This window comes from Laetiporus sulphureus (genome assembly GCF_001632365.1).
Source record: "Laetiporus sulphureus 93-53 unplaced genomic scaffold LAESUscaffold_1, whole genome shotgun sequence".
NCBI lineage: Eukaryota > Fungi > Basidiomycota > Agaricomycetes > Polyporales > Laetiporaceae > Laetiporus > Laetiporus sulphureus.
The window spans coordinates 674,619-693,286 of record NW_024468510.1 but is presented as its reverse complement, the minus strand read 5'-3'; the positions used below and the strand labels follow the sequence as shown (position 1 = coordinate 693,286).

At 51.2% G+C, this 18,668-nt stretch overlaps 8 protein-coding genes across 8 annotated transcripts; 4 read left to right on the top strand and 4 right to left on the bottom strand.

Moving 5' to 3' along the window:
* Positions 1–575: 575 nt before the first annotated feature.
* LAESUDRAFT_719015 (cytochrome P450) lies at positions 576–3,239 on the bottom strand. Its single transcript, XM_040907547.1, has 13 exons — positions 2,890–3,239; positions 2,707–2,839; positions 2,449–2,640; positions 2,248–2,396; positions 2,079–2,194; positions 1,907–2,027; positions 1,835–1,848; positions 1,609–1,775; positions 1,532–1,554; positions 1,395–1,476; positions 1,217–1,345; positions 1,005–1,148; positions 576–938 (listed from the first exon to the last, which is right to left on the bottom strand). The coding sequence occupies exons 1-13, from the start codon at positions 3,083–3,085 to the stop codon at positions 848–850; spliced, it is 1,557 nt and encodes a 518-aa protein (XP_040770233.1). The 5' UTR covers positions 3,086–3,239; the 3' UTR covers positions 576–847.
* An 813-nt stretch (positions 3,240–4,052) lies between these two features.
* LAESUDRAFT_719011 (thiolase) lies at positions 4,053–5,957 on the bottom strand. The gene is made up of 6 exons (XM_040907546.1): positions 5,889–5,957; positions 5,461–5,828; positions 4,941–5,395; positions 4,693–4,885; positions 4,527–4,638; positions 4,053–4,471 (listed from the first exon to the last, which is right to left on the bottom strand). Exons 1-6 carry the CDS (start codon positions 5,889–5,891, stop codon positions 4,433–4,435), a joined length of 1,170 nt encoding a protein of 389 aa, XP_040770232.1. The 5' UTR covers positions 5,892–5,957; the 3' UTR covers positions 4,053–4,432.
* A 327-nt stretch (positions 5,958–6,284) lies between these two features.
* Positions 6,285–7,128, bottom strand: LAESUDRAFT_668604 (uncharacterized protein; the record flags this gene model as incomplete). Its single annotated transcript, XM_040905381.1, has 3 exons — positions 6,285–6,667; positions 6,726–6,945; positions 6,994–7,128. The coding sequence occupies 3 exons, from the start codon at positions 7,126–7,128 to the stop codon at positions 6,348–6,350; spliced, it is 675 nt and encodes a 224-aa protein (XP_040770231.1). The 3' UTR covers positions 6,285–6,347.
* Positions 7,129–7,237: 109 nt separating this feature from the next.
* Positions 7,238–8,333, top strand: LAESUDRAFT_689476 (40S ribosomal protein S3A; the record flags this gene model as incomplete). Its single annotated transcript, XM_040906022.1, has 5 exons — positions 7,238–7,348; positions 7,408–7,474; positions 7,529–7,609; positions 7,659–8,206; positions 8,274–8,333. The coding sequence occupies exons 1-5, from the start codon at positions 7,334–7,336 to the stop codon at positions 8,331–8,333; spliced, it is 771 nt and encodes a 256-aa protein (XP_040770230.1). The 5' UTR covers positions 7,238–7,333.
* Positions 8,334–8,694: 361 nt separating this feature from the next.
* Positions 8,695–9,411, top strand: LAESUDRAFT_740043 (adenine phosphoribosyltransferase; the record flags this gene model as incomplete). The annotated part of the gene is made up of 4 exons (XM_040911058.1): positions 8,695–8,754; positions 8,818–9,087; positions 9,142–9,217; positions 9,269–9,411. The coding sequence occupies 4 exons, from the start codon at positions 8,695–8,697 to the stop codon at positions 9,409–9,411; spliced, it is 549 nt and encodes a 182-aa protein (XP_040770229.1).
* Positions 9,368–13,147, bottom strand: LAESUDRAFT_719009 (glycoside hydrolase family 47 protein). The gene is made up of 17 exons (XM_040907545.1): positions 12,866–13,147; positions 12,761–12,813; positions 12,693–12,709; positions 12,594–12,640; positions 12,208–12,544; positions 12,111–12,156; positions 11,899–12,059; positions 11,741–11,825; positions 11,591–11,670; positions 11,514–11,537; positions 11,361–11,463; positions 11,205–11,297; positions 11,113–11,144; positions 10,902–11,060; positions 10,505–10,849; positions 10,277–10,445; positions 9,368–10,224 (listed from the first exon to the last, which is right to left on the bottom strand). Exons 1-17 carry the CDS (start codon positions 13,003–13,005, stop codon positions 9,482–9,484), a joined length of 2,634 nt encoding a protein of 877 aa, XP_040770228.1. The 5' UTR covers positions 13,006–13,147; the 3' UTR covers positions 9,368–9,481.
* A 2,620-nt stretch (positions 13,148–15,767) lies between these two features.
* On the top strand, positions 15,768–16,780 carry LAESUDRAFT_733328 (terpenoid synthase; the record flags this gene model as incomplete). The annotated part of the gene is made up of 4 exons (XM_040910418.1): positions 15,768–15,899; positions 15,949–16,037; positions 16,098–16,378; positions 16,443–16,780. The coding sequence occupies 4 exons, from the start codon at positions 15,768–15,770 to the stop codon at positions 16,778–16,780; spliced, it is 840 nt and encodes a 279-aa protein (XP_040770227.1).
* Positions 16,781–17,094: 314 nt separating this feature from the next.
* LAESUDRAFT_719006 (uncharacterized protein) lies at positions 17,095–18,650 on the top strand. The gene is made up of 5 exons (XM_040907544.1): positions 17,095–17,186; positions 17,240–17,674; positions 17,729–18,028; positions 18,098–18,378; positions 18,432–18,650. The coding sequence occupies exons 1-4, from the start codon at positions 17,130–17,132 to the stop codon at positions 18,344–18,346; spliced, it is 1,041 nt and encodes a 346-aa protein (XP_040770226.1). The 5' UTR covers positions 17,095–17,129; the 3' UTR covers positions 18,347–18,378; positions 18,432–18,650.
* Positions 18,651–18,668: the final 18 nt, after the last annotated feature.

Here is an 18,668-nt window from a genome sequence, read left to right as displayed (position 1 = left end):
AGCAATATTGGAAAGGGGAAAAGTGCAACCTATTATACCCTCACGGGCGCGTTCCTCGAGGCTGTTCGAGTCTACTCAGTAGTGTCGACCCCTTGATATCTGGCTTGTGACGTCATGATCTTCAACTATCTCAGTGCATTCCATAGTACCTGCCAGCGTAGGCTTGTTAGGATCGAAAATTTGTATGTGTCGAAGGCGGTAATGAAAGTTTCCGACGGGGAACTTGAGATCTGCGGAAGAACTCGACGACCATACACTAGTGTGAGAACCGAGTCAGAGACTTGCCCAGCCTGATCGGATAGTCGAATGCAGGGAAATGTCAGGCCCCAGAAGGGCCGCTCTTCCAATTCATGCTCCAATTCATCGGATGAGAAGTCCTTCTTATCTCTACGTACATCAGAACAACATCCGACGTTGCATCAGCTACCTACGCGCGTCCGAAGGAAGGTGAATTATGTATCAACGTATGCGGAAGGTTGCTCTCGGCTCAAATTCATTTGCAAAAATACCCATGTGGCATGTCATCCGAGGTCCAACTCCGAGGAACTCATTCATGACTACACACTTGGAAGCATGTAAGAGAGAACGTTAATCCATGAGGCTGGTGACCCGCAGTGTATAACTTTACATTGCTTGCCATAGAATCGAACTATATGTCCATAAGCACCATTCAAATGCGCATAAGGTCGAGGCTGGAGCAACCAAGAGCTAAAGAAAATGTGAATAAACCTGTCTCATAACCTTATCCGATGGCAGCAATACAAGGAACTTCCGGGCGGAACCGGCAAGTAATAAAAGACACGTTGCGAAATAAACGACGGCCCAGTCACGCCGGATGCAACATGCTTCAGAACGCAGTGTGCACGCGCATGTCGGAGACCATCTCCAGAGCGTTTCTTGACCGGGGCGTCATATTGCAGATGAAATCGCGTGGATGGCTGGTTTCAAAAAGGAGAAAAAGTAATCAGACTTGGTGTCCATCATAGACATCGATACAGGAGTACCTCACGAAACCCGGAATGAATAGATCACACAAATCCGCATTCTTGCGGGAGAGATCGTTGGGTTGAGATATATTGACAGTCGCTATGATGTTTGCAGCGGCAAACCATATGGAGGCATCTGCGAACTTGCGGCCAGGACAAGCACTGCGCAAGTGTTATGAACCGGTCTAGCAGCCGCATGTTTGGAGCATGCCGGTAGAGAAGCAGCTTACCGTCTCCCGAAACCAAACACCATATTCCGAGGATTATGCAAGTCAGCATCCTCGCGGCTGAGGCCCTGAAACCGCTCCGGAATGAACGACTCAGGCGAAGCATACATCTGAGTATCCCGCGTCATCGCCCTGTATTTCCATGAGCATTCAACGATATAGAGTACAAACCCGACCTCACCATATATTCGGAATTATCATGGAGCCACCAGGGATGTCATACCCACGATACTGGTCATGAGCGGCGGCTTTATGTGGAAGGCCTGTAATGCCCATTCAGCTATTGCTGATTTAGGCCTTCGGAAAGGAGACTCTGACCAAGAGGTACAGGACAATTCCATCTGGTGAAATAAAGTCAGCGTGAAACAACTACATATAATCATAACCTGACGTACCGGTATACCTCCTCCAAGACGCATTCAAGATATGGCAAGGAATCCCTGTCTGGGAAATCTGGAAGACGAACGGTGCCTACTACGCGATCTATCTCCGCGCGTGCCTTCTTGTAGATATCCGGATGTAGCGTCATAGCCAGGATGAAGGTAGACAGAACGGCGGAAGTCTGCGAAAAACATCTACATTGGCTGCCACGCTTCCATTACGGCAACTTGGAAACGATACCGTGTCAGTAGCAGCTAGACAGATTCTCATGAGCGCATGAATTGACTGCATTGTTACTCAGACGATTATCACCTCCAAAAAGGACCCCTGCAGCGCCTTTGATGTCATCTTCTTCTTCAGTAGTAGGAGTGCCGCGGCTGAACACCTCTTCTAATAAAGTGGCGGTGAATGACGGTGAAGCAGTACCGTGCATCTACAAAAGCATCAAATGGTATTCGGGTGTGCAACGCCATGAAACACTTACCATCGCAGTTTTCACCATTTCGAAAGGCGCGTCCAACATCTTTCTAACGATTAATCGTACCTTGTGTGCCTTCCTCTTGAACCCAGCCCCAGGTAACCACATCGGCAAATGTCGTACTATGGCATGTAAGCTTCCGCACACCTGTCGTGCAGCGGCGGGTGGGACTTACAGAGTGGGAAGAAGTCCACAATCATCGACCCTGGCCCTCCTGATTCGATCGTTTCTTTCGCAGCACGTTCAGCGAGATGGACAAATTGATCGTTTAAAGACGTTACGGAATGTCCGTAGGCAATCTCCATAATCATCGCCGCAGCAAATCTACGATCCGATCTCAACATGTGTCACAAAAGGCTGAAGTGAAGGAGCTGACCTTCTGATGTGTGCCCTGAAGAAGCCAGGAGACTCAAATAGGCCGGATATGAGTACATATGCTTCTCTTCTTTGCAAAGCGCGGTAACTGATGAGCGCATCCTTATCCTCGAATGCTTGAGCTATCCATCGACGATGCTTGCGGAATCGCTCGCCGTAAGTCATGTGTGTGATAACACAGTCCCATCCCATTCTGATTGCCGAAGACGTAAATATTCATCGGGAGATGGTCATATTTATAGGTCCCGGCCACACTCACAAATCGGATAGTAAAACAAATCGTGGCCTGTGCGAATAGTTCGCGCTCTTCGCGTCTAGAAGGTCTTGCGCAGCTTTGAGAGAATTAATCACGATGGCGGGCGTCCGAAATAGCTGCGCATATACCAGACCACCTATATCTCTCTGTTCAGCGCAGGCAGAGTGCAGCAGGGAACAACGCCACCGTAAAGTTTTCCCCAGTTTGCAAAAGTTTTCTCTTGAGACACCATCGATAGCTGATGGACGTTGCCCAGCAATGGGATCGGCTTAGGCCCCGGAGGAAGGCGCAGAGAAGAAACATCTTCTGTCCATCGAAGGTAGACTATTCTGGCGATCACCACTACGGACACCACAAAACCAACGACGACCGCCAGCTGCATGGTGGTGGAAGTCTGGGGGGCGATGTCGAAGGATTCGAGGCGGAAAGATGCCTTGTCGACCAGTTTTGCGGCTCTTATAACTGCCGCGATATTGTGCGAACATCTACCACGCTTCTAAGGAAGCTATCCGAGCGTCAACAGTGTGTGAACATTTGTTGTCTTGGTCTAAGCCGTTCTGGATCGGAGATGCTGCCTGGCCTGTATGGCCGGCAGGGGAGTTTTCAACGGAACATAATGGTTAAGCGAATTGGATCGCCGAACATATCAGGGGTATTAGTCGGCCCAGGCCCGATGCTCATCGCGATTAGTTTAAGCTCCCGATATCCTGGAATGCGTTCTCCCGATCGCAGTGTCATAATTCCCATAGAGTGTCACAACGCTCTGAGAGCGACATGATTTGTAAAGGCAGAAAGTAGGCAAAGCGCGGATAGACACACACCTGGAGGCGCGTGTCCGCGAGCGCGTTCCTCCAATTGTAAACGGCGTGTCTGCGAGTAAAGGCGCACATCCGCATGGGAGCGGGGAGGCAGTAGACGCTATGTTAGTGGCGTCGTACAGCACCCTATAAAGCATGCTCATGAACACTGGAGAGAGCGTCGATCCACTCATGTGTCTTTTCTAGAGGTCATCATTGCCACCTACCGTGCAGCTAGCCGCAAGGTGTTCCGGCCGAATGAAATTATGAACGCCGCTCTTCTCCGACATAGCCATCACAAGGCCAAATCGCTTCGCATCTGATACGAAACTACTGATGTTTCAGCATGAAATGTCGGCTATGTGTCTCGATTTGAGGTCATGCATGGAAGAAACTGGATATCAGGGTAGTCAAGCTGTTATGCGAACCAACCCACTGGCCCGTTGCTCCCGGGCATCCGATCAAAACGAAGCGCCACGGGATGTCAGGTCATATCTGAAACATTTGCCAGGCAGAAGAACTAGGAGCTCACGTTCCTTATTGTTCAGGGACCTGGACTCACACTCCTGCGCTGTTTAATAGTCGTGAATACAGGTCCAGACCATTAGGGTTCTAGCTACGTACTAAATGCTTGACTATCCTCCCTATAAGCGAGAACAGGTTGTTGCCGCAGAAATGAAGTTGGTGTTCTCAGAACCACATCTGCAACTAGTGATGCAGTAGTCATAGGTACTGCGAAGGCCACGGAGGAGCAACGTAATTTCGCGTGAATTAATGTGTGTTCACTCCGAGGAGACGCGCGCCTTTATTGTCTGTTCAAGCAATATCCGCTGTTCCAATAAAGCATATCCATTGCGTATCATGAAATTGACACCATGTCGGATGCAATAGGGATCAGAACAAATAACATAGATACCCGCAAAGGCCCAATCCTACAGCTTCTGAATAACAATCGCCGATGCAGCGCCACCCTGTGACAGATTTGGTCAATGTCAATCCGCTTGATGACTACGAACTAGCACTCACTCCGTTGCAGACACCGGCCGCACCATACTCGCCTGACTTTAGCGCGTGGACGAGCGAGACGATGATACGTGATCCAGAGTTGCCGATGGCATGTCCAAGTGCCACAGCGCCGCTACAGGAATATTATCAGCTGCGTAAGTAATCAAGTAGTCATGAGTAGACGCACCCGTTCACATTGATCTTCTCTGGATGAAGGCCAAGAACACTCTCAGCTATCCGGATGACTGCCGAGAACGCCTCGTTGATCTCGAACAACGCGATGTCCTCAATCTTCAGGTTTGCGCGCTCCAGAGCCTTGGGGAGGACAATTGTCGGTGCGATAGGGAAGTCAATGGGATCAACGCCAGCATCGGCATACGCTGAGAAAAACCTAGTCAACGAACGTCTGCGGACATCGAGGACATCGATACATACAGATAATCTTGGCCAAGGGCTTGACACCAAGCTCCTGCGCCTTCTCAGTCGACATCAGAAGCAAGGCTGATGCACCATCATTGAGGGGTGAGGAGTTTGCAGCCGTGATGGTTCCACCCGCCTTGAATGCGGGATTCAATGTTGGGATCTTCTCATAAATCACCCGCTTATACTGCTCGTCTTCCGCAATGATAGTGTTGCCCTTCTTGCCCTTGATGGTTACGGGAGCAATCTCGGCTTCGAACGCACCCGCTTTCCATGCCCGCTCTGCCCGCCTGAATGACTCGACAGCATGCGCATCCTGGGATTCTCGCGTAATCTGGAACTTCTCGGCCGCTGACTCTCCGCAGTTGCCCATCGCGAAGTCGTTGTATACATCCCAAAGACCATCATTCTGCAATGCGTCCTTGACCTCGAATTTGCCGAATATGGGATTCGATCGTGGCAAGAGATATCTGCCAATCGATAATTACGTCCGTAAGAACTGTAGTCAGAACCAGAAACGGAAAAGTAGGCTCACGGAGCGTTGCTCATGCTCTCCATTCCACCGGCGACAACAGCGCTCTTGTAGCCTGTCGAGATTGTCTGCGCACCAAGGATGACAGCCTTCATGCCACTGGCGCAGACCTTGTTGATAGTTGTTGCGTCCGAAGTGGGGCTCATGCCGGCACCCAGTGCAACCTGCCTCGCCGGTGACTGACCGACGCCGGCCTGGATGACATTGCCGAAGAAGATCTCCTCCATGACTGTCGGATCGACCTTAGACTGCTCGAAAGCATGTTTGAGAGCCACGATGCCCAACTGAGGCGCTGTTAGAGACTTTAGTGAACCATTGAAGGAGCCGACTGGCGTCCGGGAGGCAGCGACAATGACAACTTCGTGAGACGACTGCAGGCGTCAAATCACGTCAGCATCCAACCCCAGTTGACCATTGAGTCCTCCACGCACCATTTGACGGACAAAGGAGGTGAGTCTACGATGAGCGACAGCGGATGGGGTAGCGAGACGGGTGGTGAACATTTCGTCGGGGATTTTGCAGCTTTATAGCGACTGGATGTGGGGAACGCCGACCAATCGCCAGACGATGATCGGAATTTTACAATCGTACGACTGTATTTACTCAGACGAAGGACGGCGGCTTCGACAAGCAATCGTGCAACGCTTGGTGGACAGAGTGAGGCGATTCTTCATCGTCGGCGGACGCTCTTATAAAGACTGTCGGCCAATGAGTCCCATGACCGACTTGGTCGGACTGCAAGAATCATGCGTCGGTGCGCCGCGCACCGCTTGTCCAAGTGGCCGGATGCGGGGCACGCCTCTTCCCCGAACAAACGCCAAGGACATCTGGCTATTACGGATCATGAAATTCAAGCACCCGCACTGTACATATGTACTCTACTGGACATCCTACGGGACACTGCCGGGTGCAAGGTCCACCATTTGCCCGAGTACCGTGAACCATGCCTCGATACACCGCTGTAGCCTGCTTTCCTCCGCAAGACCCACACTCTCAACTTCGAGCATGATCTCTTCCACAGCCTCCGCAGTGTGACATGGGTGGAGATACCAGGAGGGCGTGCCGAGAACAGGATGTTCACCTTGAGACAGCAACGGAAAGTTTGACCCAGGATCACTCACGGCAAAGGATGTTGTTTCGGTGCCTAGAATGGAGGACGACCGGAGCAGCGGAGAGCTCACGATTTCCATTAGGGTTAGAGGTGTACCGTCTGGTAATGCTGCAGCTTTCGCCTTATGCAAAGAATAAGACAAGCCTAAGAAACGTACTGCTGTGGTGCATGGTGAAGTAGAAGGCCGGCACTTGGAATGTCGCAGAGTACACAACAGACTGTCGCGCCGTGACGATGTCGGATTCGCTGAAGACAGCGACGTCATCTACAGTCTCTGGAGCTTCCAACCAACCCTCGTCGTCCTCATGAGACGATCGTGGTTCGGCGTTGACTGAGATGAGGACTGAGCGAGACATGTAACCCAAGTGAGGCGCTAACTTGACTTCGTTGAGAGAGTGAACAGAAAGACAAACGATCCGGCGCACTGCATGTTCATGCCAAGTCCAGCTGTCTGGATGCACAGCTTGCAGAGACAGATCTCCATGCGTCCGAGCGTTATGCTTGTCGATATATGCCTTGCACGCTGTCTCGAACTGTAAGCGAGTGAGGGTGGCAGCCATACTGCGGGACGCCCGTTGTGGCGTGCGAATAAACGATATAGCTGTAGAGTAAAGTTTGCAGCCACCGGCGATTCCCACACGCGTACTCAGTCCCAGCGTGCGCGCGCCTACAGCTGAACCACGCCAAAACCCCAGCCCGTCCAAGTGCCGGTGCTTGTGCCCGCTCGTTGTTCTAAGGTCGCTCCTTCGGCCCTAAGATTCCACCATGGCTGTCGGTAAAGTCAGTGTTGTTCGAAATCTTCCGTTTAGGTTCGAATCTTATGCCGTGGACTTCCGCAGAACAAACGTTTGTCTAAGGGCAAGAAGGGTATCAAGAAGAAAGTCGTGGACCCTTTCACGAGGAAAGGTACGTTGTGTCCCATCACGCAGTGCGTGTTGTAGTTCTGACATCGTTGACAAGACTGGTACGACATCAAGGCGCCATCAATATTTGAGAAGCGCAACATTGGGAAGACTCTTGTCAATCGGTCGCAGGGCCTTAGTACGTTATCTGAATGTCGACTCTGGTACTTCAGCCAACGTCGTGACAGAAAACGCCAATGACTCGCTGAAGGGTCGCATCGTCGAGGTCTCACTTGCAGATCTGAACAACGATGAAGAGCAGGCATTCCGCAAGATCAAGCTCAGGATTGACGAGGTCCAGGGCAAGAACTGCCTGACAAACTTCCATGGCATGTCGTTCACCTCCGACAAGATCCGGTCGCTTGTGCGCAAGTGGCAAACTCTCATCGAGGCGCACGTTGATGTCAAGACGACCGACGGCTACCTCCTTCGTCTCTTCGCGATTGGCTTCACCAGAAAGCGCCCTGCGCAGGTCCGCAAGACCACGTACGCGCAAACGAGCCAGATCCGCGAGATCCGACGGAAAATGTTTGACATTATTACGCGGGAAGCAACATCGTGCGACTTGAAGGAGCTCGTTCAGAAGTTCGTGCCGGAGGCGATCGGTCGCGAGATTGAGAAAGCGACTCGCGGCATCTACCCTCTTCAGAACGTCTATGTCCACAAGGCGAAGATTCTAAAGGCACCAAAGTTCGACATGTTGAAACTTCTTGAGCTACACGGCGAGTCGACAGATGTGAGTGCAATGTCTCATTTTATTGAAGACTCTTCTCTGAGCATTCATGTTGTATTCTCGATCGTAGGAGACGGGCACGCGGGTTGTGAAGGACTTCCAGGAGCCGGAGATCCTCGATACGGTGTAATTCTTCCATTGTCACCTTGTATCATGCATGCTTTCTTTTCTATTACATACGGGTATGACTATCTATGCACGTTCATGAAGTCCAATTGAACATGCTCATCGACGTCAATGGATCTACCCGATCATTTTATGGGATGCAACTGATGAGCAAAGGCCAACGGATGCTCATGAGGCGCTTCTCTGAATAAGACCATCAACACTGAGCATGGTGATTGACGATGCATGTGCGCACGCGCAGCTGAGAATGTGCCCGGCGTTCGCATACATATGCCTGCTTTGATCAATAACTACAAATTTTCCTGCCGATCATGATCTCTACTTGTTCCCTTACCTTCGACTGAATTTGTATCGGGTCTCCCTTCATGGCGGACGTTGAGTACTTAAGAAGTCTCCTGAGAGCTCACCCTGACTTCCCCAGGAAGGTGAGGAAGGGATTCATGGGAGACGTGTATAATCTTGCAGCTCAACTTCTTTGAATTCGGCAGGGCATCGTGTTTTTGGACATCTTCCCGATCCTCCGCAACCCGCTTGCCTTTGAGACGCTAATTACGCATTTTGTGCACCATCTTACATCCCAGACGATCCCACAGTCGCCCTCCAAGAAGATCGATGTGGTAGTCGGTCTTGATGCGCGCGGGTTCCTCTTGGGCCCAATCATCGCCATGAGATTGGGCGCCGCGTTCGTTCCCGTCAGGAAAAGGGGGAAGCTGCCCGGCGAATGCGTTACCGCGACATATGAGAAAGAATATGGCTCGGTGAATAGCCTCTGGAAATTATTGTAACTTCATATGCTGAGCTAGATATACCAGGACTCTTTCGAAATGCAAGCCGACGCGATTGAGCCTGGCCAAAATGTGGTCGTCGTAGATGATCTCATCGCTACTGGTACGTTAAGATGGATTCAGTGGAGGTCTTGCGCTCACGCCTTGTTTAAAGGCGGATCAGCGAAGGCAGCCGGTCAACTGGTCACTCAACGAGGAGGGAAGATCCTTGAATATCTCTTTGTAATTGAATTGCCGTTCCTGAAAGGAGGGGAGCAACTCGATTCACCAGTGTATTCCCTAGTGAAGGCGGATTGATTATGCTTTATAGCTAATGTGATCCCTCTAACAACATGTAAGTATATCCTATCGTTTTTACATGGTGGTCTCAGACGACTAGCCTCGTATTCATGAGGGGGTATCCGTTTAGGTACAGCACACGACTAATGTCCTTGGAGTCGTTCAAATCTCCTATATGGTCCGTAGTCGGTTGGGCTTGAGGCTCTACGGCAACCATGACCTGTCCTAGCCCGAACTCCTCGGCAGCATCAAACAGCGCGGATACGACATTCCCAACCGATCGCCTCAGAACGACAATGACGGCGTCATGAACCAAGTCGTCCACAGCCTCAAGGTCCGCCGCGTCCGCAGACGGATTGATGCTCGTGTCTTCATCACTGAGGACAACCACGCCTGAGGCACCTGCAAGCCGTGCCGAGACGAGTTTCTCCAGGAAGGTACATTCTCCACGGTCTACCAGGACAGCTTCATCGTCGAATGTCCGGGTGTAGGGTAGACACCCGTAAGGGTTCTCCGACTCTCGTACGAGCCTCACACCTGCCCCGTGACCGAACGTCAACGTTGGTTCCCCTGATGGTGGAGCAGAGGCTGTAGGGTCACCACCGAACAGGGCTGTCGACGCCGTAACGGTCACGTCGGTGGTCATCTCGTTCGCTACTGCCTGCACGAACAGCAACGCATCAACATACTCCACGTAGAAGCGTAGATCGACCTCCGGGATGCGTGAGCTTCCTTCATGATCGAGGGCTCCTTTGGCATTTAAAGGTGTGAGCTTCAGTTCGGGGTCGCTGACATAGACGGTTTGTCCTGTCTTGACTGCATATGGACCAACTAGCAGGACCGGTCAGTTACGAGTGCTGACAAATGACGGAAGGCCACTCACGCTTCGTCACGTCGTAACCCTTCCCATCGAGTCGACTGACAACATGAGCTCTTATTCCACTGACATTATGCAGGATGTACCCATCCGGGGCGGTGCTCAACTTGTTCGTCGCAGGGTGTGGATCCTCCGGAACAATCTGACCTCCAGGAGACAAAATGAAGTCGTATGACTGGGGTCCGTCAATTAGAAGATCAAGCTTCGAAGACGACTGGAGAGCTGTCCACTTACGAATAGCGTCACCGCCGGCACTTCACACCAGCCGTTTGGAGACCATCGCTTCATATCTTGGTCAGATGGCCGCACGCCTATGAGCTCTCGTACATATTCGACGTCGGTTCGCGCGCGAATCCCGCCTGTGAGGCCCGTCTCCCCTTTCCAGTCGTCATAGGCTACCAGCGGCGGCTCATATGCAGAACACTGGTGGTGCTCGGCGCTACGTAGTTTTCTGCGCACGGGCGACAAGGGCTTGAGCAGCTCGGATTCCAGCCACAAGATGTGGCCTTCCGTCGTGAAGACGTAATTGGAGTCATCTCTGTGGATAGGGTTGTTCTCGTCGAATAGCAGGTACAGATACTAAGTTCGATATTCAGAGTTATGCGAGCAGCTGAAGGCATGATGCGCCCACCTTCAGCGTCTCGGAGAGCACGAACGACTCCATACGGTCATCTTGTGCGTTTGAGCGCAGATCCTTGATTGAAGCAAGGCCACACTTGACCTTAGCCCGCGTTGTGATGTCATACAGGATCCGGCCTCCAACGTCAAGATAGAACGGGTCACGAGTGGCCTAGTGGCTAGGCATGAGCTGCCTGCACACGAGAATATGCGCATAGGCGTACGCGATATAGATACCAGGTAGACTCAACAAATTCTAATTAGGATGCGTTCGGATGAGCGACTAGCAGCGGGTTAGAGGAATGCCGATATGTACCTGGTCGCAAAGGATATTGTCTGGAACTGGGCTTGCGAAAATTCATATCCCAGATCTCAGGCAGCCCTGACATGCCTCGCCAGATATTCCAATCTACTCGACGTATGACGTACATGAGGGCAATATAACAAAGAAGGGCAAGGTAGTAACACGTACATGTCAGGTGCGACTTGATTGCATTCTCTACATCTCCCGCAAGGACTTGGAGGCCAGGCCAGAAGGCAGACAGCGAGTCGAACGTGTAGTAAGCAAGATCACCCTGGGCGGTGCGTCAGGGCTTCGTAGGGAGTGCTATGCGAAGACTCATACTGTGTGCATATTCACGCTGCGATACTAGAGAAGCAATCAGACGACAATATCCCTCCGTACATTTGGTTTATACGTACCCAGAAACCGTCGGGAGCCCTCGCATAGCGCATTACAGCGGCATATGCATCTTGCCAAACATCTAAAAACTCGACTTCTCCTGCAGCAGCCGTAGTGTGATGAGGATGCATAGCACAGATGCATATCATCAAAGGAACGCCTCGACTCACCGCTCATGATGTACCACTTCAACGCATACTCAAAAAATGAGTCGATTCCTGCTCCAATGCTGCTCGTTTCTGGGTATTGCCACGCCTGACGTCCAGCGTGATGTAGCATTGGATCAGGATATAGAAAAAAGGCAAAACTAGCTTGAAGGCTCACACACCCCAGTCCATGTATTGATGGTGTTTCCCACAAGACCAATGTCTGATTTACGGTTCCACAAAGCAAAGAATGCCTTGTAGGCTGCTTCCTCAAAGCGTGGATCTCCGGTTAGTCGACTCAATGTGCCGAATTCGAGAATTAGCGATCCTGCGCCGGCGGTGCCTACACGCGTACATCATGAAACGTCCCATCCTTCCATAACGAACGACCCACATGTGTCTATTGTTTCACCCCTTAACATGCCATGCCTGAGGTTGATCTGTCTGTACAAGTCAGCTGTGTTTAACGCCCTCTGTCACTGAGAACTTGCCCTCGCGTATGGTATACCGGTTGGTGACTGGAACGCAGGTAACAACCTCTCGCCGAGATCATACGCCATGGCAAGGAGTTCATTATGATACCAAGGCAAATGAAATGGCTGCCCAGTTTGGTTCGCAAATAAATGTGCGGAAAGTAGTCCACCAAGTACGCGAATAGTCGTTTCGAACACCTGCGGCCTGGTGTCCACGTCAAAAGAGACGTGGTTAATCACATTTCGCACAGCGGCTTCGAATCCTGGAGGATCGTTCAGAACGACGAAAGTGTCCAGGGCATCGATCAGAGTTACAGAGAAGTTGCCGGCGACATCGTTCTGGGCTATGTTCGCTCTGCAACACAAGCGTTAATTTGATTCGCCGATAAGATTGTCGGACGCACGAATTTTCCCAGTCAGGTCCCCTGCCTGAACACGTAAGTGGTGCCAGCTATTCACAATATGAGTCGGCCAAAACAAGCAGAGGAAAGAAGTCCTCCAACCTCGTCAAGTGGAAATGCTGTAGTAAACGGCTGAGCCAAGGTCAAGTAAATAATACATGGAGCCTCACCATACTGCATGTAGCTCTCGAACCCATGGTACCACAGTGCACGGACCTGGTTTCTGCTAGGAATTACAGCCCCGTTGACGCTGGTGGAACAGCTCACGAGCGCACCTTACGTCTGTTTTCCTGGCTGATGTCCAGCCTGTGCCTTCCACAAACGCAAACGCATAGTCATGGGTCCACCTGTGACTCTCGAGGCCGATAATAAGGAGAGAAAGAGCGACCTTCGGCCAGTACGTGGGCCACTTCATGAAAGTAGTACAGAATGTAATGTGTATTATGCTCTTTTGAGCAAGAGAGAAATATGTGCCGCTCTCCCAGAGTATGTAGACCGCCGCCTTTTGCCAAGTTAGAGTGGAAAATGAGTATGAATGAGTGTCCAGTGAGCTGAAGCTGGTGCGTTAGCTAGGCGCTCAATGTGTGCGATGCGATCGACGTGGAACTCGCGATCTCGATCACATGATCTCGTGTGCTCAAACACGTCGCCGACGGCTCGAACTTCAATTTACATTGAACTATATTGTGGACATTATCGGCAAGGTTGAGTGCGGATTTCACCATCTAATCTGGATTTCGACCGCGTTCAACCATCTGAAGACTGGGCTTGGTTCGAGAATGTTACCGAGCACTAGAGTAAACCACTCCTGCCCTGCTGCAGGTAGCCGAGTCGATGCTGGGGCAATTCTGACAAGTGGTTTAAATTTATGTTTGAGTCCAAAGCCATTACATGCCAAGACATCTGGAACGAGGTACTACGCAATACACACGCGTTGGGCGTGAGAAATCTACAATCAACGAACACAAGGCTGTTCCACCCGCCCTTCAAGCTTCAAGCTTCAACGTTTCAAAAATCAGATATCTTGATCCGAACTCAGATTCAAGTCGATGCGACGTCGATCGCACACTATACGTTCACAGGTTTGCTTACTGACAAAGAGGCACCTCTTTTTCTACAGTGCGGTGCATCGTCTTCGACGCTCAAGTAACCGTCTGAGCTGTAGGTCGCCGAGTAGCCATCCGATGGCTCAACTGCTCATTAGCGAAAGAACTACTCTACAACAATGCACTCACAATAATTGTCACAGTATCACCGCCTTGTCGGCAGTCAGCTAAACGAGGTGGGCCTTACGTTTTACCGGTCGACTGCTGCGGCTTGCGATGGCCATCGTTTCACTGAATGCCGATCTTTCGTAATTTATACAAGGAGGGGACCGGATATTGTGATATTCACACCCCATCCTTAGGCGTCTTTGTGTAGCGGAAATCGAGCACATCTGCAATGCACCTCGCTATGGTATGCTTGGAAGAACCGTACTAATTGAGGCTTGGTGACGATCTCCTCTCAAGCGGCCAAGCGTACGATGCCAAAACATCTGATCTCTGTCCATCGAATGGTATGTAGTCTCTCGACATTGATGCCTTCCAGTGCACAGCATAGACTAAGCGTTCATCTTCTGTCGGTGCAAGGGCGAAACAGTCCACACGATAGTGTGCGGTCCCAAGGAGACAAGCACATCAAAAAATTAATGATGCTTTGGTGACTCACGTTCCGCCTCTATTTCTGCTACCCGTTATCACCGCTTGCGTCGGAGTTCACCCGTTGTGGCAATGAAAGCACGGTTTGCTATACACGCATCGACGTGGGTCGATGTTAGGTCGATGCCTCGTAGTGCATTTGTGAAAGGCTTCGCCCGGCGATTCTCTCGCTCAGAGACACTGATGTGCCGTTTATGTCATCCTGCCTTGTGACTATGTGGAATATGCTTTGTCCATTTCATCCAGTGCTGCGGAGCGCTGACGTAAAAATATACGCATGGTACGGAGTGTTCTGTTACAGATGTTCAGCGCATAGGATTGGGATCTAACTCCAGATCGCGCCGAGTTGTTTCGAACCGGTGGAGAGTTAAACGTTAAAGGCTATCAATGCGAATGGGCACCGTTTCGGATGACAAAACGCTCATTTCGTACAGTTACAGAAATGCTTGTCTGTGCGCTTGCCTTGTGAGCCGTTTGCGGATGACCTCACTAGCATAGCACTCATAGCAACTTGGACGAGAGATTGGCTCTCAAGGCATCTAGATTAGAGGAGGAGCGGGCTTGCGGAACATGTTACTTTGCGCCGCGGGTGTACTACACTAACGTGAAACAGACGACGGACGTCGTAAAGGGGTTGTGACGATCTCTTTTGGCAACAAATCGAGCATGTGTCTTGATCGATACTACAGGCATGGAGGAAGTGGTGGCTACGAAAGCAGCTCGGACTTGTGCTTGACACGGCAACGCACTCCGATATTCGTTCACCGACGGCGTGTTTCGGCCCATTTCTGCAGTCAAGCGGATCTTGCTGGATCTTGGTGGAAGGCGACGGACAGGCCTTCCATCGGCGTTGATGAGTTCCGAGGTACGGGTATCCCCCAATTCGCCGTCTCCACTGACATATGTCTCTTGAATGGGCAACGACATCAGCCCTGCTGCTAGTATGGAAGCTTGATGTACATTCTGCATTCGGTGACATGGGTTTTGGGACGCAAAATTCCAGCGCCGACGTCTGACCAAATTAACTGTATGATAGGCAGTTGACGTACTATTGCGCGGCGATGGATGCGGACCGCGCACTTATCTGTCCCAGAAGTTGATCAACATCGACAACTCGACGGCCGTTGTTGGGAGAGATACCTATCTTGCATCAAGCAATTGACCGTACTCTGGTCCGTTTACCGAAGGTAGCTCTTAGAGAGCGCACGGGCGCCGGACGCGGGTGGGATCCACTGCACGTCCGACATCGGGGAATTGACTCGCGGTGTAGCCAGCATATGCCCATCGTCATCGGAGGGCATACTGAAACGCTCACAGGAAATGGGACGGAGGCCTGGCATATAAGATGGCGCGTCCCAGTGTCGCCTCTCAAACCGTCTACTACGTCCAAAGTTTCGTCCTATCCACTCCATAACAAGAACGCGCTGTCTGCATTCACCATGCCTTCTATTCCCGAGCATTTCATGCTGCCTGGTGGATGGACGGTTTCCGACTTGTGCCAGATCGCAAGTATGCATTCTTTCAACACAGCGCCAGCGAGCTACTCTGTGCATACACTTATCCGTACGCAAGCGCGAAAGAGCTGCGCATATGCTTCGACTTGGTCAACGTCCCCTTCACCATGGACGCCATCAGCGATCAACAGACCGCAACTTGAGGACGCTTATTCGACTGGTCACGTCTTGTTGAACGCGCTGCAGAACCCCCATTGGAACAACGATTCTATCTGGGCAAGAACGTGCAAGGAGTAAGTTAGAGACTCGCGTTCAGACTGCATCGTGTATTCACTGATATTCATTGGCTATAGTCTCAGCAGGCGGCTTCAAGAATATGATATGCCTGCCAACCATCGCCGTTTGCTGAAACACTGCAAGCATTATATCGCTGCCGCTGCTTTAGAAGCTAAAGTTAGGGAACGCAACGAAGCTCTCGCTTTCGAGCGGTACATGGCCGCGCTACGTAGAGAGAATAGCGCTGTTCGTTTCTGCTTTGGACTGTTCGGTTTCGTGTTGGGGCACGACCTACCCGATGAAGTCTTCGAGCATCCCGTGATGATGCGAATGCATCTCTCGGCCGTTGACATGGTGTGTCTGGCAAACGTAAGCTAACCTTAGGTAATTGATATCTTCTGACTTGATCAAATGCCTTGCAGTTTATTCATACAACGTAGAGCAAGCCATGGGCCACACAACCAACAATATCATGACGATACTCATGAAGGCGGAGAATTGCGACCTCCACACCGCTTCAGATCTCTCCGAGGAGTACTTCAGGAAGCTCATGAATGATTTCCAAAAGGACATGGCACAGTTGCCATCGTGGGGCCCTGTCATGGACGCGATCGTCACCAAATTCGTGATGGCAATGGAATATTGGGTGGTTGAGAGTATTCACTGGAGCTTCGAGACGATAAGATATTTCGGTCCGGAACGGGATGAGGTGAAGCGCACACGGATTGTCAGACTGTGCCGAAAGCATCCGCAATTCTGAAATCAGAGGTATGCCTCCATCGGCAGAATCATCTGTGACAAAGTTAATGCTGATCTAGATCTAACTTCTCCAGTAAGAAATATACTTCATCGTCCATGTTTCTATATTCCTGTTAGGATCCGTTTATATAGACAATTTAATCAATGACATACACAAGCTCAATTGTATCGTCGCCGTGTAAAATTTTTGTAAAGCTTTACGTCGACTGTCGAGTCCTATGGAATCCGATTGGTCTCTGACTGAACGGCTACCCGATCACATGACCTCGCACGACGAATCGCACCGACTCTGCCCTTCTCAAGAAGTCGAACCCATTCGCCTATCAGACTTCCGCGCAACATTAAACAACATGAGCACAATAGTTGACGTCTCAAGCAAGCTAGGAGAGTACATGCTCAAAGGATGGGCAAGTGGATCTTGGTCCTCACCAAAGATTAGGTCCCGCTGACTTGCACTCAGGTACTGACAGATGATATCTGTGCAAAGTGTCACAAAGTACCCCTTATGCGCTCTTCGACAGCTCCTGCTACCCATTTCTGTGCCAATTGTGACTCGGCAGCTCCTGCATCTGGCCTCCCCCCCGCTCCCTCGGGGACACTGAAAGAACGACGGCATGAGCACTCTCCCAGCAGTGCATCGAGCAGCCACCCCTCACGTTCGTCCACGCCGCCTACAGAGCTTTCTAGCACGCCAGGATCCCCGATCCTTGTCCCACCAATGAACGCCGAGGAACTCTTACGCCGCCGACAACAGTCAGATGCGGCTTCTGCAGAGATTGGGAAGCGCATGCTAAAGGGATGGGCGATGCTCGCGGACGAATGTCCCAACTCCAACTGTTATGGCATTCCACTTGTTCGTCCTCCGAAGCCCGGTGGTGGGAAAGGCTCTCGCAAGGTCCCTCGATATTGGCAGTTGCGTACTCACCGACGCTAACTTGAGAACATACAGGAATGCGTGGTATGTGGCACTGTCTACGTCGATGAGGAGAGTCCGTCCGGCGAAACTCGTCTGGTGCCTCTCAACTCGACCAGCTCTGTCGCTGCTGAGGTCCCCTCGCCAGCTGCCGCATCAGTTGTGCCGCCCTCAAGCGCCTTCTCCTTGGACAAAGGGAAAGGGAAAGGGAAAGCAGTGGATAGGCAACCTTTCCCGCATAGCCCTCCCCCTGGTCTGGACAACAGCCGCAACGGCACCGGATATCGACCCCGATCTCCGTTTGACACCGCTGTCCGACCTGTATATTCATCCAACGTGCGTCTCTTCTACAATGAAATACACGTGTTCGTCGTGCATTCGTGATAGACCCACGCTCTGTTTCAGCCACCCAATCAGCCTCAGCCCGTCAATGACAGTGCTCAGAGCAGCACGGATTTCGTCCTCGATGCCTCTGCTCGTTCCCTGGAGGTGTCTTTACATGTTATGTCTAACAGGCTGAAGGCGCTCTCGAGCGGCCCATTCCCGGATCCTGCGATGATCGCACAGACAGCAGAGGCGATCATGAAAGTGTCACAAGCACTTATGCAGGTGAAGCAGTTGCAATGGAGTGAGAGCCAAGCCTTAGGTGCGTGAATGAAGAGGCAGCGAGACGTAGTGTGCTATATGTGAGTTCAACGTGCATTCTCGCCTATCTGAATGTGAACATGTGCTTCTTTAGGATGTACCGTATGCTTTAAATGACGAAGCGATTCCTCGAGCCGTTTGCACGTGTACTTACGAAGTGAGGGTAACTGGCGCCCATATACAGATAATTGACGCAGAGGCACGGCAACAGGAGACGGTATTATTGCTCACTCACAAGCACCAGTACTTCGCACCTACATGCCATCCGTGATTCTATCCTCGCCGGGAGCTGTCTGGATGCTTACGAGAAGCGACTGAATGATTGATGATT

Coding starts and splice junctions, on each gene's coding strand:
- LAESUDRAFT_719015 (XM_040907547.1), bottom strand. CDS start 3,085: ATGCAGCTGGCGGTCGTCGTTGGTTTTGTGGTGTCCGTAGTGGTGATC. Junction 2,641..2,706: donor TTTGTTTTACTATCCGATTT/GTGAGTGTGGCC, acceptor TTCGGCAATCAG/AATGGGATGGGACTGTGTTA. Junction 1,477..1,531: donor GAATTGTCCTGTACCTCTTG/GTCAGAGTCTCC, acceptor TGGGCATTACAG/GCCTTCCACATAAAGCCGCC.
- LAESUDRAFT_719011 (XM_040907546.1), bottom strand. Junction 5,396..5,460: donor GAGAGCATGAGCAACGCTCC/GTGAGCCTACTT, acceptor ATCGATTGGCAG/ATATCTCTTGCCACGATCGA. Junction 4,472..4,526: donor CGGCCGGTGTCTGCAACGGA/GTGAGTGCTAGT, acceptor AATCTGTCACAG/GGTGGCGCTGCATCGGCGAT.
- LAESUDRAFT_719009 (XM_040907545.1), bottom strand. CDS start 13,005: ATGAAGTGGCCCACGTACTGGCCGAAGGTCGCTCTTTCTCTCCTTATT. Junction 12,545..12,593: donor GGACCTGACTGGGAAAATTC/GTGCGTCCGACA, acceptor CTTGTGTTGCAG/AGCGAACATAGCCCAGAACG. Junction 10,446..10,504: donor TGCCGGCGGTGACGCTATTC/GTAAGTGGACAG, acceptor GACGGACCCCAG/TCATACGACTTCATTTTGTC.
- LAESUDRAFT_719006 (XM_040907544.1), top strand. CDS start 17,130: ATGAGCACAATAGTTGACGTCTCAAGCAAGCTAGGAGAGTACATGCTC. Junction 17,187..17,239: donor AGTACATGCTCAAAGGATGG/GCAAGTGGATCT, acceptor ACTTGCACTCAG/GTACTGACAGATGATATCTG. Junction 18,029..18,097: donor GACCTGTATATTCATCCAAC/GTGCGTCTCTTC, acceptor GCTCTGTTTCAG/CCACCCAATCAGCCTCAGCC.